The 21,714-nt window shown below is 40.6% G+C and overlaps 1 protein-coding gene across 3 annotated transcripts in view; it reads right to left on the bottom strand.

Moving 5' to 3' along the window:
* BEND7 (BEN domain containing 7) overlaps positions 1–21,714 on the bottom strand; it is a 46,547-nt gene that overhangs the window by 10,939 nt on the left and 13,894 nt on the right. For 2 of the 3 annotated variants that reach the window (XM_066318806.1, XM_066318807.1), the window contains exons 4-7: positions 16,560–16,682; positions 13,820–14,085; positions 8,753–8,978; positions 3,710–3,829 (exon numbers count right to left, since the gene is read on the bottom strand). In XM_066318806.1, the coding sequence (XP_066174903.1) occupies positions 3,710–3,829; positions 8,753–8,978; positions 13,820–14,085; positions 16,560–16,682 (735 nt within the window). Of the gene's footprint in view, positions 1–3,185; positions 3,316–3,709; positions 3,830–8,752; positions 8,979–13,819; positions 14,086–16,559; positions 16,683–21,714 lie in introns of all 3 variants that reach the window. The other variant, XM_066318805.1, reaches the window with a different exon arrangement.

The following is a 21,714-nucleotide window of genomic DNA, read 5'->3' as shown; positions in this document are numbered from 1 at the left end:
ACAAATAAAAAAACCCTATCCAAGTCTCAGATCTCAGGCAATAATCTAAAAGAACTAAGAAAAAGCTGAAGCAAAATAAATAAATTAAAAAACAGAATATTCCCAGCTATGAAAAATATTGTCATTGATTCAGAACGTAAATGAATTTTTATTTGGCTTAGGATAACAACCTTTCAAAATCTACACGGGGGAACTATTTTCTAGAAAGCAGAATTTTTAAGTGTTTTTTTTTTTTTTTATTAGCTTTTGAAATAAGGAGCTTTTTCAGTCCCTAATTCTAGGACATGGGCCAGATATGGTAAATAAGGTTGAAGCTGGGCAGCATCTATGATCTAGTGATCATAATTTCATTTAATTTGAAAACAGTCATGGGAGTACACCCTATAGAAGGGGCTACAAAAAGCAGATCCACCCCAGTTGTTTGATAGAATTCTCTGAAATTATTACTGTAATTGAAAGAGCAGGATTTACATTTTCAGATTAAAATAATGTTTCACAGGATAAAGTGGAGAGGGCTGCTCATGAATGCAGTGTCTTACTGTCTGGTTTGAAATGAAAAACTCATCAGAGGATGTACTGAATGGCTTGGGGGAAGGCAAGCGGGATGAAAAGCCTGTTCCTTCTCTCTTAAATACTTCTGCTGTTAAAATTTAGCCCAAAAAGAGTGCTGACTAAAAAGCTGTCCTGTGACCTCTGAAACAAATGGATCATCTTAAGCTTTCTCCATAGAAAGCCTGTGCATTATGACAAACCAGGAACTGATGTAGACAAATAATGGGATCAAGCACCAGGGAGACACATTGGTTCAGAAAGTCCTGGGTGAAGTTAGATTAATGCTGGCTAAGGTTTGTTCTTTGGGCACCTTAGTCTATCCCCACAAGATCAGCTGGCATGTTCCAGTGAGCAAGTGGAGACAAAACTCAAAGAGAATGACCTAGGAGTATGGACACAGGACACTTGTTCAGCTTCTGCTCCACTGGCCACAGGGAGACTGGAAGAGCTCAAGGGCTCAGCCAGAAGAGGGACGAATCCCACATTTCAGTGGCCGCAAGTCCCATAGTTTCAAAATACTTAAAAGCCAAGGCTTACAACATAAAGTCCTGGAAGAGCTTCTCCTTCCATGTTTGCCCTCCCCTCCTGTTTCGGTGTATGTAAATTACACTCGATTTTGGTATGGTTTCACAATAAATAGAGAAATTGTTCATAATTTCAACATCACCAGTTCTACATCAGGATAAAGCTGCTGAGGGCTTAGAGACTATCCTGCCAAAATGTTCCCTTGGTCCTACAGACCTCCCCAGGCATCTCCTAACAGCCAGTGCTGGACACAAAACATGGGAGTAGACGGATCTGTTACCTGGTCAGCTCTAGATTCCTCATATCAGAAGCTCACAGTTGTAGCATTAAAGTACCAACAAATCTTATTTCAACAATACAAGGATACTGCAACCAGCTGTCTGCTTCTGCCTCTCTGCTCCCATCTACTGTTTTGCTGTCACAAAGGCCTGGGAAACTTCTTTGCTTCAGTGCAAGGTCAGGTTGGGTTAGTTACAGCCACCAGAGGAGATGGCAGTGGCTGGAAAGGTGCAAGTGGCCACAGTTCAGTCACTCCCGACACACTGTAAACAGCATGTCTGCCTGTGGCTACATTTGAGAGAAACTGGGGCACTTCAGAAATTGGCCAGTAAACAGCATGAAAAGAGAGAGCTTTTTTACCAGTCTAGGTATTGTGAAGGTTTTTTTTTTTGTTTGTTTTGTTTTTTTTTTCAACAAATAAACTTGAGGGGCTGCTAGGTAGGCTGCTGCTCACTACGCATCCACATACAGGTGAACAAGTTACCTTCCCTCTTGCAGCACAGACAGGGCAGCCTATCTGATTCTGGCATACTACTCAGCTTCACTTATTTTCCTTCATAGTCTTGCTAGCTTACATATAATATCCTCTGCTTAGATTCTCCCATCCTGAGCAAAGACCAGAGATAGAGGTGGCCCCATTTGAAACGCAAAAGCTGAACGTCATTGTCATTTTAATTAATATCCTGCAGAGGCAAGAAGAAAAGCAAATAAAAAAGGATGAAAGAAAATAAAAATCAAAACAAAATTAGGTCAATCCATCTTTCCTGAGGGATCCTCTGCAGACAACACAAGGACCCTCTGCTCCCCACATCCTGCACTGCACCCTTCAGCTTACTGGAGCCTGACATCCCACTTCCACCCTCCTGTCCTGGGGAGGCCAAAAGGCAGCCTTGGAAGGGGCAGAAAGCAATCCTGTTGTACAACACCAGTAATCTGACACTGCCTTTAACAAGATTATCTTGTATCCCTCTGTCCTCCCTCCCCCAACACACAAGAAACCTTTTCTAAAGCCAGTGCTGGTTTGTTTCTCTATGCTGGGAAGCTTATACTACCGAATAATCTGCACTTTTGTCCTCCCTCTGTGTTATTTCTGTCTCTGGGTGTTTCTCATTTTCCTCTGTCTTATGCTTTTCCCTCCTGGCATTAATAATGTTGTGGAGAATGATTTCAGATGCCAGCCTAAGTGTGTGTTTCAGAGATGCAGCTTTGGACAGAAAAGGTTGGCTCTGTGAGACAGGGAGATGGAGAGGACATTTCCTGCGGTCTTGCTCACCACCAGGGCCCACGGGGTGAGCATCCCCTGCGGAGCCATCATGTTTCCCATCCCATGGATGCTAACAGGCACTTAATTGTGGTGATGGGCAGAAGGGAAGAGGGGAAAAGGCAGGCAACTAAATACAGTAACAGCAAAGGACTGTGTTTAAGGAGGTGGTGCAAGTGAAGTGCCTCAGACAGTAGTGTCAGATATGCCCAGGGAGAGACAGGCCAGAAATACAGCCCTGAGAGAACCTTAAGAAAACTGCAGGATGAGAAAGAAGAAGTGAAGCCTCATATGGAGAAAGCCCCTTGTAGGAATGGAGGGATGAAGATGGGAAGGAGACTAGTTATCGTTTATAAGGTAATTACATGTCTCTTAATCAGTAACATTGCTTTCCCAAGAATCCTACTGGGGATTTCTAGGCTGCACGTTCATGGCTGGAGCTGAGGGCTCAGGAGCTGTGTGCTGTCAGGGTGAAAGCTCAGCACTGAGCTTGCTCAGGCTGTCCCAAGCATCCAAGTTATCCCAACCCAAGCTGAGCAGCTTTGCTACAAAACCCTGCCTAGATTACCTGTAACTGCTGGCAAGCTGCCTCCCACAAATTGCAGAGCCTTGCTGGCACAACCAGGGTGGGTGGTTTTTCTTTTGTTTTGGGGTGGTTTTTTTGCCAATTCTTTCACAAGGAATGTGGGAAGACTCATCTGTTCTTCCAGACACATACAGTTTAGAGGGAAAGGTCAGTTGGCTTATGTCTTAACAGTACGGCAAGTGGCTTGTCAGACTAAACAACATAGAACTAAAAAATTTCTACCTGCAACCCTGGATGGATCAGCTAATTTTTGGGAAGAAAAGTTTGGATGCCAAAAGGAAAGGAGACATTTGAGAAAGACTCACACTTAACTTGTCTGTAAAGACAGCTCCTAAACCCGCTACCACTCCAAACCCACAGAAACTTGCTAAAGTGTTAGAGTGCTAATTTTCATAGAATGAACAAGTACAACTCTACAGTCAACAGGAAAAATACTTCTGTAGATACAAAGGCTCTAAGTTTTCAATCTTACACTCACATGTTGTTCCTCATATTTTTATACATACCTGAGCCTCTTTTTAATCGTCTTCTTGCAAGTTTAATTTGATCCTGAAGAATCTGGACCCAGTCCCTAGGACCAGGAAGTTTATCCACATGGTTAGCAGTGCAGTATTTTTCTGTAAAGACTGAAATAAAAAGATAGCGCTTTTTTGAAACGTGCCACCAAAAATGGAGAAAAGGAAATGAGAGAGGATTTCAATCAAAATATATGAAATTATTCAATTATCAAAAAAAGATTAATGGCCAAATGTAGGATTGTGAGAATAAAGCTCAACTCAGCATTTAACAAGTTCATCATTCAGAAGTGACTTGGCCGCATAAATATCACAGGAATGGCATCACTACTACATATAAAAGCCTGTCCCAGAGAAATGTTCTACACCTGATGTCTTCATGAATTTCACCCGAAATGATCACAGAAAAATACCAGTGTACTTAGAACTCAGATGTGGCAGGCTATTGTAAATGCTGCCTTTCATATGGTACTGGTAGAGACCTGAAGATCTGATCATTTGGTGGCCTCTTGGTCAGGTTCCTATGGCTGCAGGGAAAGTGATGAAAGAGTAAAGTCCTACCACTGCGGAAATCTCCAGTTTTTATACTGCAAAACCAGATGGAATAGAAGTTTTATAAAGCTACTAAAAAAAACAAAAAACCAAAAAAACACCAAAACAAAAAAACACCAAACCAACAAACAAAAAAAAATAAACCCACCACAAAAAACCCACCATTACTGAGAAAAAAGAAATATCCTACAGGTCCAACTACAGGTCCAATTTTGTGTTTCGTAAAAAAGGTACAGGGGGGTAAACATTATCTTTAAATCCATATTTACAGCAAACCTAACAGTGTTACACTAAAAATACAGAATTATAAATGGAGTGAAACTGATGCAATTGATTTTTATCATGCAACTGAGAGATGTGCAAAAAACAAACAAGTGCAGAAATAGAAAAAATATTCTTGCTGTTAGTATTGCTATCGCAAACTTGGTCAGAGGTCTCAGAGCCCAGTGTCCAATTATGACTGGCAAACAAAAAGAGAAAGCTGGTCCCAGCTCAAGGGATTTGTAATCCTTGAGAATAAATATCACACAAATGTGATCGGGAAACGTGCAACAAAAAAATGACAATTTCAGTATTTTTGAATACATACTTTTGAAGCAGCACTACCTGCTAAGTATAAGGGAACCAAAAGTAATCCCCCCTCTAAACTCATTCCATGTTAACAGCTTCACAAAACCATGGCAAGGCAGGCATCAGCAACACCCTCCTGTGCAGTCTGATCTACAAGGACATCAGACCAACTCTTTGAGGGCTGCCCACAGAAGTCAATACATCCCCACACATTCACAGTGTTTGATTTCCAACAAATATCACCTTTGTGAAGGTAGAAATAATCCTTCCTTTCTGAATCCATATAGTACCTGACACAACTGGAACCTGATCAGTGACTTGTGACTCCTGCTTACTCACAACAGGCAACTGCTCAATGTGTGGTTAGAGAAATGAAAACGTGGACAAAAAGGAATGAGAATGCAATGGCAAGGAGGCAGGAGAACTGGGACCTGCCCTTTCTAGTCTATCCAAGCTGTATGGTATTAACAAACCCTCTGTCATAGAAGCACAGACTGGTTTGAATTTAAAGGGGACTTTAAAATCTAGCCCAACCCCAGCGCCATGAATACATCTTGCATTCATCAGATTGCTCAACCAATTGCTTGCCCTGTCCAAGCTGATCTTAAACACTTTCAGGGATGGAGCACCCACAGTTTCTCTGGGCAAACTGTTCCAATCTATCATCACCATCATCATCAAAAAACAAAAAGGTTTCCTAATGTCCAACTAAATGTACTTTCAGTACATTCTTCCAGTTTAAAGCTAGTGCCCTCTTATCCTGTCACTACAGGCTTTGATAAAATAATCCCACAAGCCCCCTTTATATATTAAAAGGCCACAATAAAGTCTCCTTAGAGGTTTCTCTTTTTCAGGCTGAACCACCTCAAATCTCTCAGCCTGTCTTCATAGCAGAGGTGCTCCTCTGACCATCCTGGTGGTCTCCTCTGGAATTGCTCCAACAGGTCCATGTCCTTCCTGCTCTGGGGACCCCAGAGCTGGATGCAGTGCTGTAGGTGGGGTCTCACTATAGCAGAGCAGAGGCATGAATCATGCTCCGAGTTTTTGTGATGCCACCTGGGACACAGCTGACTTTCTGAGCTGTAACATTGCTGGCTCATATCAAATTTTTTGTCTATCAGTACCCCCAAGTCCTTCTCTGCAGGGTTACTCCCAATCCTTTCATTGACCAGTCTGTACTGATACTGGGGCCTGCCCTGACCCAGATGGAGGACCTTCCACTTGGTCTTGTTAAACATCAGGAGGTTCACATGGACCCAGCTCCTGCAGTCTGCCAAGGTCCTGGATGGCATCCCTTCCCTCTTGTCAACCAACCACACCACTCAGCCTGGTGTCATCTACAAACTTGCTGAAGGTGCCCTAGAAACCAGTGCCTGTGTCATTGATGAAAATATTAAATTGTACTGGTCCCACTATGGATCCCTAAGGGACACATCATACTTAGAGCTGAACACAGTTCATTGATTTCTGCAGGGAAGGATTTCACTGGCTGAATTTTTAGTCAACAACACAAAGGAAAAATATCTGCTTCTGACTAGTTTATTTTTTTTTTCCCAGTTCTGAGTGAAAGACTCACAAGAGAAGCTGATTGCCCAGGAGAAACACTGCAACTGATAAAACAAGTGCCACTGAATACCCAAAGTCAAAAGAGAGAATTGCTCCCTGGCTAATCATTCTGTTGCAGAAGCATTAAGTTACTTGTAAGGACAGCAGTGAAAATGTTTTCAGATAGGAAGAGCGATTTTCAAGCAAACAATCCCTCCTTTAAATTCCCTGCTCATTTTTGTCATGAATGTAGCCTTTTGTATCTCTGTCATGGAAAAGGACTAAAAGTGCTACTAAAGGATATCTGGGCACGTGGTAGAGGAATGTCCTAATGATAATAATGCAAACAACATGATGTTGTTCTTGCAGAGATTTCATACTGGTTCAGTTATTTCTTGGAATAAATAAACCACAGTGTCTGATAGCCCAGCTCCTTGGAGGGAAGAAGGGTGCTATTGGAGCCAGACTGAGTGAAGATGCACAGGACATCAGACCTTGGCATCTTATTCCATCACAGCTTTTAGGGACAGGCTTCCCTATGAGGGATCAGGCACTAGCGTTTGGGCAATACTGTAAATGCCAATACAGATCACTGTTATGGGGTGGTACCTAGCAGTACCATCACAGATGAAATCTTTCTGTTGGAACTACAAGTCCCTCCTTTATTCTGTTAAACTTAAGAAAAGAGGTTAAGCCACGCCTCAGAATTTACTCCACTAGTACAACCTTAGCTACTGGGAAACACTGCTCTCTGCAGTGGGTACCAGCTGCTATTTTAGCAGTGCTGTTGCATTTACTGTAAGACATTTATTTTATCACGTGCTGTTCAAATTAGAGTGGGTTTTTTTGAAGTAATTTAGAACTCCCCTTTCTTTCATTTAACTTATTTATTAAAGCTTTTAAGGAACAATGAGATACAGATAGAATTCAGACTCAGATTGTCTTGCAGATTACTGAGCTCAAGAAAAAAAGGTACAAAACAGCGTTTGTGATTGAAACCTAAATACAAGTGTAACTGTAAGAAAGTCTGTCAGCTGCCCTGTAAGATATATTAGGACTATGACAGAACATACTATAGGCAGAACATACACTTTGTTACAGAATTGCACACACTTGAGAGGGTCCTCTGAAGGCCTCCACGCCCAGCCTGCTGCTCAAAGCATGGCCAACTAGATCATAATGCTCTGGCCTGTGACCAGTCAAATTTTGAATTTTCAGGGATGGAGATCCTGCAGTCCCTCTGAGTCCTTACTGCACTGCTCAACTACCCTTATGCTGAAAATGCTTCTCCTTATCAAATTGCAATTTTCCGTATGTTCAGTGTCTCTTGTGCCTCTGAGAAGAGTCTGACTCCACTTCTCCACATCATCCCATTAGGTAGTTGTGAACAGCAGTAAGGTTTCTCCTGATCATCTTCTCTTCAGTTCTCTCAGCCTCCCCTCATTGGGTACTGAAGCAGGGAAGTGGTGAAGTCATATGTCTTGGTGGTTCCTCCACCCCAGACAGTTTGTCAATGCCTTTCTTTCATGGGGAGAGGGGTCTGAAAGTTGGCACAGAGGTGATTGCAGAAGATTCTTCTGGCAATGGACTCACAGAAGCTCTTCTTATTGCCCTGTGTCTCCTAAATTAGCAATCTGTACCTGAGAACAAGTCACAGCCTCTAAAATAAGCTCCACTCTTAGAGCTTATTTTTGGCCTGTCTTTTGGTAATGTGGGTATTGTCCCTACAATATCAGATTTCAAAATAGAATCCAGTTCAGAATCTCTGGCCTAATACTAGCTCTTTATATTCTGTATTCACAGGGTTTGAATGTATGTGTTCTGGAAGCTAGATAGTAGTGATTGCTAGGAAAAATCACCCAGCAAAAGGTGCTCACACCAAGAAATTTGCTCCCCCAGGAGAAGGACCACTGTACTTATGAGCATCAAACTCATCTCATGTCAGTATTATCTTCCTCTATTTCTCCCCAATCCAGCCACCAACTACTGAAAAATTTACAGAGCAGACACAGTCAAATACAGTGCAAGACTCAGAACTTTGATTGAAGGGTATCAGTTACACTGTCATTATGTTTTCAAGATTTCTTTGCATCTCAGATATCTGGGAGAAAAAAAAATAATTATCTTACATGAACACTGAGTTTCTAACCTTAGAGCCTGACTTCAGAAACCAGGATCACTGGCTTAAAATTAACACAAGCGTTCCCTGTAGAAGCTATTTTTAACAAGTGAATGAAAGGGAATAAAAATAAGACTGCATATTTTAATAGACCTAACACACGTCAGAAATTCTAATCCCCTTACACTCTCCTTAGCTGAGAATATGTTCTAATTACACATAAGAAAGAAAGAAAGCAGAAAACATACCTTTTATTGCACCCACAATATTTTGGTCTAGTCCTTTCCGGTTGTCATTGAGCCCTCTTTTCCTTTTGCCATTTGGTAAAGAGTTAGCCAAAGTCTTGTCATCAAAAAATGCACAGACCAGCTTCCTAAAGAGCAGACTTCCTGAGCGAGTATAGTTTGATAGTATAGAGTCCAGCTGAGATTTCGGCATGAAGACGTCAAAGCCTTCTGCAAGTTGCACTTCTGGCTACCAAAAGAATACAAATGTTTTAATTAAACGAGCATTCAAAGACATTATTTTACTTCAGTCATGCATCTGGGTGAGACTTTACAATCACTTCATCAAACCATGAATCTCTACCCAGCTATTCAGGACCACAGCAGCCTAATTCATTGAAATCAAACCCCATCAGTGAATAAGCACCTTAAAAGGCAAATCAAACAATCACACTCCTTGTCTAGTGTCTAGTAAAAGTTAACAGTTACTGACATCATTTCTAGGCAGCGAACAAAAAGACAAGAGATACCTTTCAATGTTGGGTAATAACGACAAAGCACAGGATCATCCCAGAGCAGTGCTCCTAAGCGATGCTTTTTGGACATTTATCTAACCATTTAATGGACTTGTTTCGCTGCCAAATGCTGTGAACAAGCGTGCTGTGGGGCAGCCAGGCACTTCCAAGAAGCACAAATGCAGAGATACTGGCCCATTCCATGTGGCTTCCCAAGAGGGCTTCCAGTGAAGATATGGCCCATATGAGTATAAGCAGATGATGAGTTTGAGGTTGCCCCTGGAGCCAGCACTTGCTGAGCATCCATTTGTCCCTCCTTTTCATAGTCCCAAAACGCACATTTAGAGGAGGATGATGTTAGACAGAGAGCTTATTTCAGTACAAAAATCCTCAACAGTGAATCACAGGGATTTAAGTGACTGCCAGAAGGTGAAATGGAGGGGAAGAAAAGAAAATCATGCTGTACTTCATAAGAGTCTTCTCTCAAGTACACTGAGGGCCAAGTAGATAAAGGGCTTTGAGGAAGTCCCCTCACCAAAAGTCTTTTTGCTGCCCCTGTCTGTACATATCAGAAATTACATGAACAGCATTTGCAGAATTTTCTTCTGTGAGTACCATACAATGCTTATGATAAAACTTCTTCATGGAATAATTATATATCTAGAATGAAGACCTGTTGTGAATAAAGTAAAATTTTGCAAACATTGTTTAGAAGTTGGCAAGGTGGTAAAAGAATCAGTGATCATGACATGAGGAAATAAACCAACATTACAGCCTTGCTGCTCAGAACTTGCCGTTTTTTCCCCTACATGAAATATATTCAGCAATGATGATGCATTTTCAGAGAAGTTTGCAGAGCAAGAGCAAATGCCATCTCTCATCATATCACCTGTGAACATCTTGAGTCTAGACAGAAGAAAGGGCTGCCAGTCTCAGAACAATTTGGCTGTATAATTCTTTTCCCATGGATTTCTAAAAATCAGTATGAAGAGTGTTGCAGCAAGTAGAATATCTCCAAAGCATGTCATGGGATATGGATGTGTACTGTGTGATAAAACTGAAGATTACAATGCTTTGGGAAGCCAGGATGAAGAATCTTAAAATATGCAGATGGCAACAACAACAACAAAATTCTAAGAGGCATGCAGCTCCTCAGCTTGTTCTGGATGAAAATTTGGTTTTTTACCTCAAGAACTTTCAAAATGCTGGATCCAGCAAAACAGTCAGTTACTGACATTTGACAATATTTGAATGTAGGTGGGTTTTTAATATGTTACTTCTAAACTTCTGGTGACAGAAAAGATTTTCGAGAGTAAATAAATGCAGGCCAAGTTCACAACTTGGGAAAAATTCTAGTTCATGTAAATTAAAAAGCAAAATGCAGCTGACATGGTGATGAAGGATACCTGCCCTGTTCTGTTTCTTTGGTCTTGTGATAGCCATCTAGGATGATACAGACACCCAGGGCAGAGAAATAGAATCATAGAAAAGTTTAGGTTGGAAAAAGCCCTGAAGATCGAATCCAGCCATTAACCCATCACTAAGCCATGTCCCCAAGTGCCACATTTACATAGCTTTTAAATACCTCCAGTGATGGTGACTGCCACCACTTCCCTGGGCAGTTCCCGTGCTTGACAACCATTTTGGGGAAGAAATTTTTCCTAATATCCAAAATAAACCTTCCCTGGTGCAACTTGAGGCCATTTCCTCTTGTCATAGCACTTGTTAGTTGGAAGAAGAGACTGACACCCACCTGGCTACACCCTCCTGTCAGGGAGTTGCAAAGAGTAATAAGGTCCCTCCTGAGCATCCTTTTCTCCAGGATAAACACCCCAGGCTCCATTGCCCTTCTCTGGACATGCTCCAGACCCTCAGTGTCTCTGTTGTGAGGAGCCCAAAACTGATGCCAGGAAATGAGGTGAGGCTCACCAGTGCTGAGTACAGAGGGACAGTCACTGCCTTGGTCCTGGCTGGCCACACTATTACTGATACCCTCACCAAAAGCCAGTTGTTCCTGTGGTACCTTTTCTCACACCTCCTCCTTAAAACCCAAAAAGCCAGAAGGATGATGAGGCCCTGCTGTTATCTTCTGTATTTGTACTGACAAGTCAAGTGAGCTTCTCTTCTGTGGGTGGTTTCTCTCTTCCCTGGTCTTACCTTAGGATACCTGCATTACACTTTGGCAGGTGCACCAACCACCCTACAACAGAGCTGTTACCATTGTACCAGTGTGCAGGAGTCAGTATTATTTTATTTTTGACTGTTTTATTCTTAATATAGGGATCAATTTGTTTATCAGTGAAACAGTTGGAAGGCAAAACTGTGATTTATGCTTGCTTTCCTTTAGCAGTTAGCTATTCTTCAGTCAGAGACAATCAGTAACCATTTGAACTTCATGATCACACTGAATGTGATTTCTCAAAGAAAAAGCACTTTATTAATAGATAATGATCATGGCAAAAGGAACTGGAGGGTAAACTATTTGTGAACAACAAAATAAAGAAGAACAACAAAATAAAGAAGACCTGAATGCTAAAGGCTTTTGCTGTGCTAAAATTAACAGGCAGTGAACTAGATTTAATCCTAGATATTTTAGTGGGTTGTAATATGTAGATTAAAAATGATTAGGTTTTAAATGAAATATTACAACTGTAAAACAAACACAAGTTCAACTAAGAGTTGCAATCAGATCATTACATTTAAAATACAGATTCTCTGATCCATGGGCCAGATTAAGGGTTTGTCTTACAAAGACATTTTCCACCTCTGTAAGTAGCAGTATTTCATCTCAAAAGGTCTGAACTAATTGCACTGGTTTTGGCAGCCCCGATTTTATACCCATTAAACTTGGATTCTTCTTAAAGTTCAATAAATGTTGGCAAAATTGCAGTGGCAGCACTGGTGATGTATGACACAGCACACACTACAAACAACCTGTAGAATATTCTCAAGGGAACATTCATTTATAGTGCTTTGTAAAATGTCTTTCAAGCTTTTTCAGGCACACAGACATGCTGGTTGTGACCACACCAGAGATGCTTATACAAAAGTAATAAAAGATAATGCTGCCATATGTTCTCAAAGAAGTGACTTTCTTAAGCCTTCTCAAAATATTTAAGGTCACATTTTGTTTTCACATTAAATGTATCTGTTTTCAGAACCCAAACGTTTTCTTTCCAAAGACAAAACAAAATCCATTTGTTTGTCCTGGGGTTCTGGCTCTGTAAATTTAGTGAAACAACTGTTGTGGCAAGCAAGGGCTCAAGCACGGGAGGACAGATGAAGACCTGATTTATGAGCCACATGTTTTCTCTTCTTTTTTTCCTTAGGTCAAACTGGCAACTACAAAGAATCGTGTCCAGTGATGGAACACATTCATAAAACCAAATTAAATTCCATTGCAAGCACAAAACTGTTTTCAAAACTGTGTTTCAAGCTGACAAGAGTGCCACAAGCAAAGAAAAATTATAAGCACAAATTGCATACAGGAGATAAATTACCAGTCCTCCCCAAACCTTTACCTCAAACATTATTAAGCTCAGCACTACAAAAGGAAAGCCTCTGAAAAAAGCATCAAACTAGTTACGCTGTATCACTACACTGACTCTGTGGCATGAGACTGCAACCTAATTAGTGGTGTGGCTTGCATCTCTGTAACTGAATTATCCTGACTGCTCTTTTTTATTATTAGCTCCTTCTTCCAGAAGGATAGAATATTATCTGCTGCATTGTTTTCATTTACGCTTATTGATACTGAATTTAATTATGTTTTTCTAGCTCATAGTACTTAGGAAATTGGAAAGAGCCTGCTCAAAATTAAAAATATATTAGAGGAATTAATGAACAGTTTACTCGTCGGTGAACTGGTTCGGATGACATCAATTTGGTCATTAAACAAAGCCAATCATCCACCAGATACATAGAATTTCTATCAGTGTGTACATGAATCAAGAAAACATGCCTACTGCAATTATCTATGGGAAAAGTGCACATTCTTAGAGTGGCAAATTTTGGCCTTTTTAGTCATACTGACATCAAACAGTGCTGAGGCCCTACTCCAGCACACACAGCAATCAAGACCAAATGACCCAATTCAGCAAAGACTGAATATGAATTTTCTAGAGATGAGGAGTCCTCCAAAGTCAGTGGGACCAGAAAAGCAGGAAAGTACATCAATACCCCTTGGCAGGATAAAGACACATGTGGGAACTACATGGGCTCATCAGCAATGACGGGACTTTACACCACACCTTGCACTTTTCATGGCTCCTCATCTCAACCATGGCTCTTGGCATTGGGAGAGATGAAGAACAAATTTCCACTGAAAGCTCAAAAAACAGGAGCCTTGAACTCAAGGGAAAACTTAATGCTTGTGAAAGCTGAAAAAAACCCCAAAACCCCATAATGAGCACTCCACACATCTAACACTAACATCTCCATTCACTCCTACCCAAGACCTGCTTGTTTATTCTAACAAAAAGTGGGAAGATGCATCAATGTGACTTGAATACCGATTTTCCTGAATGAGTCAGTATTTCAAAATCTTGCAATCCTGAATATTAAAAATTTAGCTTACATCTGATGAAGCTGATTCAAGGATAATTCCAAACCCTGAAACAGGGGTCTCTGGCTTCAGGGGAGGCTCAATTGCTTGCAGACTCGATCGTTCTGAGTTTGCTGTCAGCCTCTTTTCGTTCTCTGGAGAGCTGGGTTTCTTATTCATGGTAACTGCTTCAACAGCTTTGAGGGGCAGTTTTCTCTTTTTATTTCTCTTTCTTGATATTGTTGATTTCTGTGCACAAATCAGAGGAACAGGAGGCTGCTGTCTGTTTTGAGTCCCAACTGAATGAAAGAAATTCATGCATTAATTTTATAGACAAAAGCCCGTGTATAACCACACAGTTGCACCATTAAACTACTGACTCAGTGAACTTATTTTCTAGATAAGTGATGTGATTTTCAGGGCTGCTGGTGCATGGGAAACAAGTAAGTTTTATCACCTTTGCATAATTTTCCAATCTGTACAATGGAGATAATGACAGTGAGGCTTTTCAAACCATACCGATGAACAGTATTTTAAGAAAATTAGGAATACACAGTTCTTTTTCCTAGTGACCACTGGTTGGTTGGTGACATGAAGCACTTAAGTGATGATTGTGTGCCCTCTGAATGACTGAGAATCTCACCCTCTTTGAGGATCTTCTCCTGATAAAGTAAGATAATACAAGTGCTAATGCAATTACAGTTATTTTTATGACTGTGGGCTCCAAGTTAATTAGCTCAGCAAGAACATTTCAAGTACCATTATGTCAAGAATGAGTGAAAACACTATTCAAGAGTTTAATTTCTGGGGAAAAACAGTACCCGAAGTTGCATCATTTGTTTTGCTCATACACAAAAACTGACATGTATTACCTCTGAAATATAAGAAACCATATTTTACAGGTATTTTGCATTTTCCAGTATCCACAATCATTTGAATAAATTAAGGCACCAATCCTGAACTTGTACCAATATGAACAAGCCCTCCAGAAAAATGATATCAAGATGCAATTATGTATGTGGATAAACCACTGAGATCAAGGTCAAAACAAAGAAAAAGCCAGAAGTGCTGCTATACATGCAGATAAAACTCATTCAATATATGAGCGAGCTACAAAAAGTCCTAATCTACAAAGCTTCAGGAAAAAAAACAAACCTCAGATTATTGTTTATTAAAAGATTTCTGGAATACTTCATTTCTGGCAAGGATTTACAAGACTGTGATGTGTAGCTTATAATTAAGACAGTAGGATGTTTGAATACTAAAATAAGTTATAACACTTTCACTTACAAGACTGAATTTTAGGTTTTTTTTTTTCTTTTAGCAACAAAAATGCCAAATGATTTTTTTTCTCGGCAAAACCGTAATTTCAGAAAATATGAAGTATTCCAAGTGAATCAAAAGATTCATGAATTAACAAAGGTACTTACTCTGTAGATACATAATAAATAAGAAATATTCTGCTACTGAGGAGTCAGGTCTTTTGGCATAGACCCCAGTTTTCTAACTGTCACTCACAAGCCATTTTTCAATCACCCATGTGATTTCAATGAGATTGGTGTGACTGCCTGAAGAATCTTGCCATGTACATCTTTGCTTGCCATGTACAAGCAAAAATTGTAAAACTGGGGTTTTATGTTCTTCTTTGTAATTTGATGACTTCTAGAAAAGCATTTCTATATGTATCAACTGATACTACAAAACCTGTCTGATCGTTCCCATCACTCACTCTAACATTATACACCATAGAGACAAGGAGTTTAGTCAGCCCTTCACTCCACCCATATTTCAGTTAATTACTCAACACTCCCTTTTCTTACAGAGGTCTTATCCAGCCTCTCCACAAGAGATGCCTCCATGACTCCAGTCCCCATCACTCACACTGGATGGGCAAGTCAAGTCAACTGACAAAATCTCCAGTATCTCTATCTCCTCATTAGTATTAAAACTTATTTTTAGGAAGCACAGAGCCTGCAGCTTCACATCAGCCTATGACAACTTAACTCTACCTACCATGTTCTCATTACGTTGCTGGCTCAGCTACTCCTCTGGCTCTGCACTGTTCTGTTTCAGCTCCCAACCTAGGAGAAAACTAGACTCAGTAGTTTTCCCCAGTGAATAGATTATTGCTGCTATACACACTGAAAGCTGGTACTTCACAGACAGAGGAAGGGTGGAGGCCATGACATGCGGTAGCTAGCTCAGCTGAGACTACCATAGAGCTAAAAGAGGTTCTTTTGAATGAAGAACTATTTGGCAACTTTCAGCTACCTTCAAATTTTATTTTTCTTACCACTAAGATTGGTGAACTGGTAAGCAGAACACAGGTGAAGTAGCATTTGGCACCCCTGAATCAATGCACCATGAAAACAAACTGCACATGGTTATGGCATATTGACCTGCCCACTCAGCTCTCATTATGCATCTGATCACATTAATTTTCTTTCCAATTTAGCCTTAAAAGGCTACAAGATAAAATCCCATGTTACAGGCAAGGATCTGAAAAGTAGAAGTTGCATTTCCAAGAAACCTGTGAAAATTTGACTTTGACCGATCTACCAGGACAGCAGGAAACAATGCAGATTTTCCTGAGTGCACACAGAGTCTTTAACTCCTAGACCACTCCCTAACACGAAGATCACAGAATCATAGAACAGTTTGGGTTTGGAAGGGATCTCCAAAGACCATGTCGTCCAACACCCCTGCAACAAGCTGGGCAATCCTCAACTCAATGCTTGTCACAGGTATGCACATATGGGACTGGTCACTGTACCTGCTTGAATCTGCATCAATTTTCTCATGGTCTTGAGCTCTTGGAGAATTGCCTGCAGGGTTGACTGGCAGTTACACGTACAGCAGTTTGGTCCAACTGATGAATTCACCATTGGGATTTCTCCTGAAAGAGAGTGGAATGAAATGGGCGAGACATAACCCACTCAAAACCACCCAGACAACAATTAGCAGGTGTTAGAAACTATGATCATCAATATATCAGATTGTAAAATTAGATCAAAAGCACGAAAGGAAACAATTTTCAACATGATTCCTTTTAAGAGGAAAGGACCACTAGTTTCTATTCAATTACTAATATGTGCAATTATACTGAGTTGGGATGCAAGGTTACATGGGCTGGAGAAGACTGCTCAGTGTGAATATAATGCAGTCCTCACAGCAGGGCTCTCTATTGTCAGGCTGGTTCATCTTGAATAACAAAAGCACCAAACCTCATTACAAACATACTCATTTTATCACACACACAAAAAAAAGCCCATCTCCCAGAACAGTCTTACAAAGAATGAAGACAGCCTGTGCAATAAAGGTTGCACTGTACATAAAATGAGGGTTTAGGAATTTTTAAACTGCTTGAATGTTACAGGTGATTCTTTACCATGTGAAGAAGGAGAATGAAAATAAAATACCCTATTTGGAGAAAAAAAAACCCAAACCAGGACAGAAAAGAACCACCAGCAATGAAAGCTTTCAAATCTGCTCTTCTGTTTGCTAGGGTGGAATTGTTTTCTATGATATTTTCCATCACTGTCACCTACAAGATGGGCTTTCCATAGTTTCCCTTTGAAAATTAATATAAAATAACCTCACTTGGTGTCACATGTGGACTTCAGCCAGTGTATTTCCCTTTTTCTTCCATAGCCTGACACCTACCTTTAATAATTACCTAGCTAAAGTGAACATAAGCAATTCATTTAATCTCCACTTATAAGTTTTCACATTTTTCATTATTGCTTCTGCTTTCCTCTGAAGCCAAACCAGGTTATTAATATCTTTTTAGGTTTGGGGTGTGTTCTTTCATTAAAGATCCCTAATGTCAGACATACACATATTCCCTGACTCAAATCTTCATTTGAAATAACTGAAAATCTGGCCACCACCAGGCACTTGTTCTCTACCTCCTTCCATACAGTCCTTCAGACCTGAAGCAACATCTATCATACTTGAGCAAACTCATGGTCACACTCCAAAGGTGAGCTACTTGTAAAGCTAAACTAATGCATCACTTAAAGATAGTTTGTATCTTCTGGGTGTCATACTCCTCTTTTCCTCATATATTTAGATTCTCCACACTACTGCAATTACAATTTTTGATATTTAAAAATATCATACATGGATAAAATCTGTTAAAACTGTATTAAGATAAATGGAGTAGTTAAAAAAATCCCTGCAAATCTAGCAAATGCAATAGCACCACTGGCTTCATCTCTCCAAGGTTTCATCTGCAAATAAAATGACTTTTAGAACTAAAAAGTTATTTGGGAAACAGGCTGAGAATCTCAAAATAAAACAAAAAGGTTTCTGACTCAGCAGGACTCTGCCTAGTTTGACCTCACCCTTCCTTTGTACAGTCTTTTCATTGGAAGTTCCTTGGGGCATGGATGGGATTTTACCTTTTCAATGGTCCATGAAGTGTTTAGCCCATTATTACAGGTACAGAGGGGGAAAAAAAAGAATGTTATCTTTAGCTTTACAGCAGATTAATCAGAATCCCTCAATTTGGCTCCACCAACACCCTTTACCTACCTGTTACAAGTAGACTTTTAAGTAGATGAATTTTAAGACTACTTATAATTTCATAGCACCAGCATGACTCTGTACCTTTCAGTAAGACAAGCAGCTACCCCAGAAATGGGAAACCCAGAAATTAGAGGAGTTTCATTAACAGACAAGAAACACAAAGTAAGACCATCCTTCCCCCAGTCCCTCCTCAGTTGTTTTAGACTGAAAGATCCTCAGAATAAAGCCTGTCCTTTCTCTTGATCACAATTCAATATTCTAGTGGGCTTCTGGAAATCATATCTGAAACACTGTGGCGGGAAACATGGTTGGTGACTTTTGTTTTCTTCTTAAAGGCTGTACATCATGCTGAACTGCATGTGAAAACTTGAAGAAGTTGTATCAGTAAGTACTTGTACATCTTTCCTGTTACAATATAACATTTTCCTAATGGAAACACCCAGGAACATAGGCTCCTGATGGAAAACCAAAGGGTCTATTTTCCCATTGAGGCATAGAGGATTTACTTTATAATCCCCATTAACATTGATAGAAATTACCCATGTAAATCTACCATAGGTACTGGGAATGGGAAAAGAGACCACCAATATTTCAAATCAAAGCAGTGTTCTACTGACTCCTTACATATTCATGAGGGTTTTTTATTTTCTTTCTGTCCTCCCTCCTCTGATCAGTTATTGTGTTGTAAGAAATATCTAGTAGAGTGTTCTCAGTCATTGTTCTAAGCACTACCTTTATCATTTTTAGAGGACAAAAGCAACTCTTTTCTACTTGTTATAAATCAATTTTTAATTTTAAAAGGAGATCAGACTTTATTTTTATGAAGGAGTCTTTAAAGAGCCATCTCCTTCTCTTTTGGAAGCTAGCCACCAGGCAAATTTGATACCTGCCTGTATGACTGAGAGAAGGAGATGACACAAGTACATGAGTTGCTCCCCTGATGTGAGCAGTAAGTAGCCCAGAAGAGTGTTTTCTTCCAGCTGGATCTGCTGAGGGGCAATTCACTCCCTGTAACTAACATTGCTACCAGTTTATACTGGAAAAGCATGCAAGAACTACCCAGTGAAAATGATCCTGATACAACCTAAAAACAATTCAGCTGCTGCATCACAGCTGGATTTGGTACAGAACACAAGAAATGAAACTCAAGTGTGAGTTTGTTGTCTTTAATAGGACAGACATGGTGCTCAGTTTGTAGACCCAGCTGGCTTTCACTAAAAACAGTGGGTCACATGTCTACCCAACATTCTGACTTGTGGAACCACCACCGTAAGTCTAGTTTGGAATAAATCCCTTTGGTTTTCAAGTATATTCCTACTCTGCCCTCTGTTGCAGCGATGTCTAGGCTTGCCCTGTTCCTCCTTTACTCTCTTTCATTTTTGTTGATGCCTTAAGTTTCAGCTCTCATATTTTTGAGATTCTGTACTGCATTGTTATACAACTCTGAACTTCATACAGAGGGTTAGCAAGTTCTCTTCACAGTTTAGTTAGACAAAACAATCCTTTTCCAGCTGGAGAACCAAGGTCACTATCACAGCTTCAGGCCCAAAAAGTATAAACAAAAGCAAATTGAGGGGAGCAAAACTGGGAGAATGTGACTTCATTACTTGAAGCTGTAACTGGATAATTAACGCCAATATGCAAATGGACCAAACTTACAAAAATGTGAAAAACTGGTGACCCCATCATCCATCTTGGGTGTAGCCTCAGCCAGGCTCTTGTACTGCCCAAGGTGTATCATTTAGGGCCTTTTTAATAAATACCTACTTTCTCTCAACTCTGTCTGGCCTCTGGTCTAGGTAGCCTCTCCAGGCATCATCATCAGTAGCTTTCTCATGAATGTATTCTACACTAGCATCTATTAAACATCTATTCCAGCCTCTCCTTGAACCACCTTTACCCTGTGAGCACATAAGTGCACCAGTGAGATGGACTTGATGTGTCTATTACATTCAACTTTGAGCAATTCAGATGGCCTACAACATATATCTTTATTTTCTATAGAGTATCTATCCATAGTGGACAGAAAGAGTTTCTGGACTCAGATCACCTACTACAGATGCCTGAACACTTCCACAGTGATGACCTAAGCCTGACAGCCCCAGGTAATAACATTATGTCTGGCAGTTTTGTTCTGATAACTTAAACACCATGGTAAGTACCAAGGAGTAGTATCTCTCTTGAACTTTTCTATTCAAGGGGGATAGTTTCTATTAACTATTTCCACACCCAGCTTTTAAGAATTTTGTCCATCCTCTGAATAACATTTAAAATACTGAGTTTGATGCTCAGGCTCCCAGTGCAAGGAATGGGGGGAAATCAGGCTGTTAAAATGCCCCAAGCAGCTGCGTGCTGGGTGAGGAGCAGTTTCAGGGCTAACTCACTGTTCAGAAATGCACTGAAAGTTTTTCTTCCCTAGAGAACCAGGCTTTGGAACCCAAGCAGCACCCAGGATCACAACCCTCCATCAGAGGCAGACACCTCAAACCAAATTGCTGTGCAGATGTCTTTTCAAAGGTGGCCAGAGGAGAGGGCCCACGCCCTCCTTTATGTAACCCAAAAGATTGCATTCCCCTCAGCAGCAGGACAGCTGCAAAGGGAGGTGACTTCTGGAGTGCTCCCCCACGAACTGGGAGCCTGGGCATTCCTCCTGACCAGCCCAGGAAGTTGCTCAACCTGACTCTTCCATGTCCCATAGACCACTCCAAACCTGTAAGAGATCATAAGTCAACTGGATCCTTCCTCCACATACAAAAAATCAAAGCTGACATTTTCTGGTGTATAGGGCCAAATCCTGTCAACACATTTTAGCTCACATGCTGAATCAGGCCCCTGAGGGGATAGAGGTGCTGCTCCACCTACTTTCTGGATTTGGGAACGAGGCACCTAATCTGTGCAGGCTTGGGCACTTCTGTGCATGCAGAGAACTGTCCCTGCCAGTGCCCAGGGCCTCTAAGGACAAAGAACGAGATGTGTGATGAATTTTGGGTCCTTCCATATTTAGGAGATTGTTATGGTGGGGTTTTGACAGCAGAGTTTTTTAATCTGGCAGCAAAACTTCCATTCTCTGGGACTTAATAAGAAAAAGCCATTTTAAAGGCACACTGCCATCTACTTCAGGGCAGAATTCTCTGCCAGTACTGGATTGGCCACACTCTAGTACATGCTGTTCATAGGTAGGCTCCATCATCTCTTTTCTACAATAGTCTCATTGGAATAAAAGCCTAAGGCTGTGATGGAATTTTTTACCTGCAGTTCAGTGGCCTGTTATAACGCTGATGCCATCCCCTTATGAAAGGCAGTAGAATCCTGCTCCACAAGCCGTGTCACAACAGTGCTACATTACTCACGGCAAAGAGGAGTGGTAGAGGTTGACATTTAATTAGCCATGAATTTAA

This window comes from Sylvia atricapilla, chromosome 5, assembly GCF_009819655.1.
Source record: "Sylvia atricapilla isolate bSylAtr1 chromosome 5, bSylAtr1.pri, whole genome shotgun sequence".
Classification (NCBI taxonomy): domain Eukaryota; kingdom Metazoa; phylum Chordata; class Aves; order Passeriformes; family Sylviidae; genus Sylvia; species Sylvia atricapilla.
Note: the sequence above shows the minus strand (reverse complement) of the source record. Positions and strands in the feature narration are given on the sequence as shown.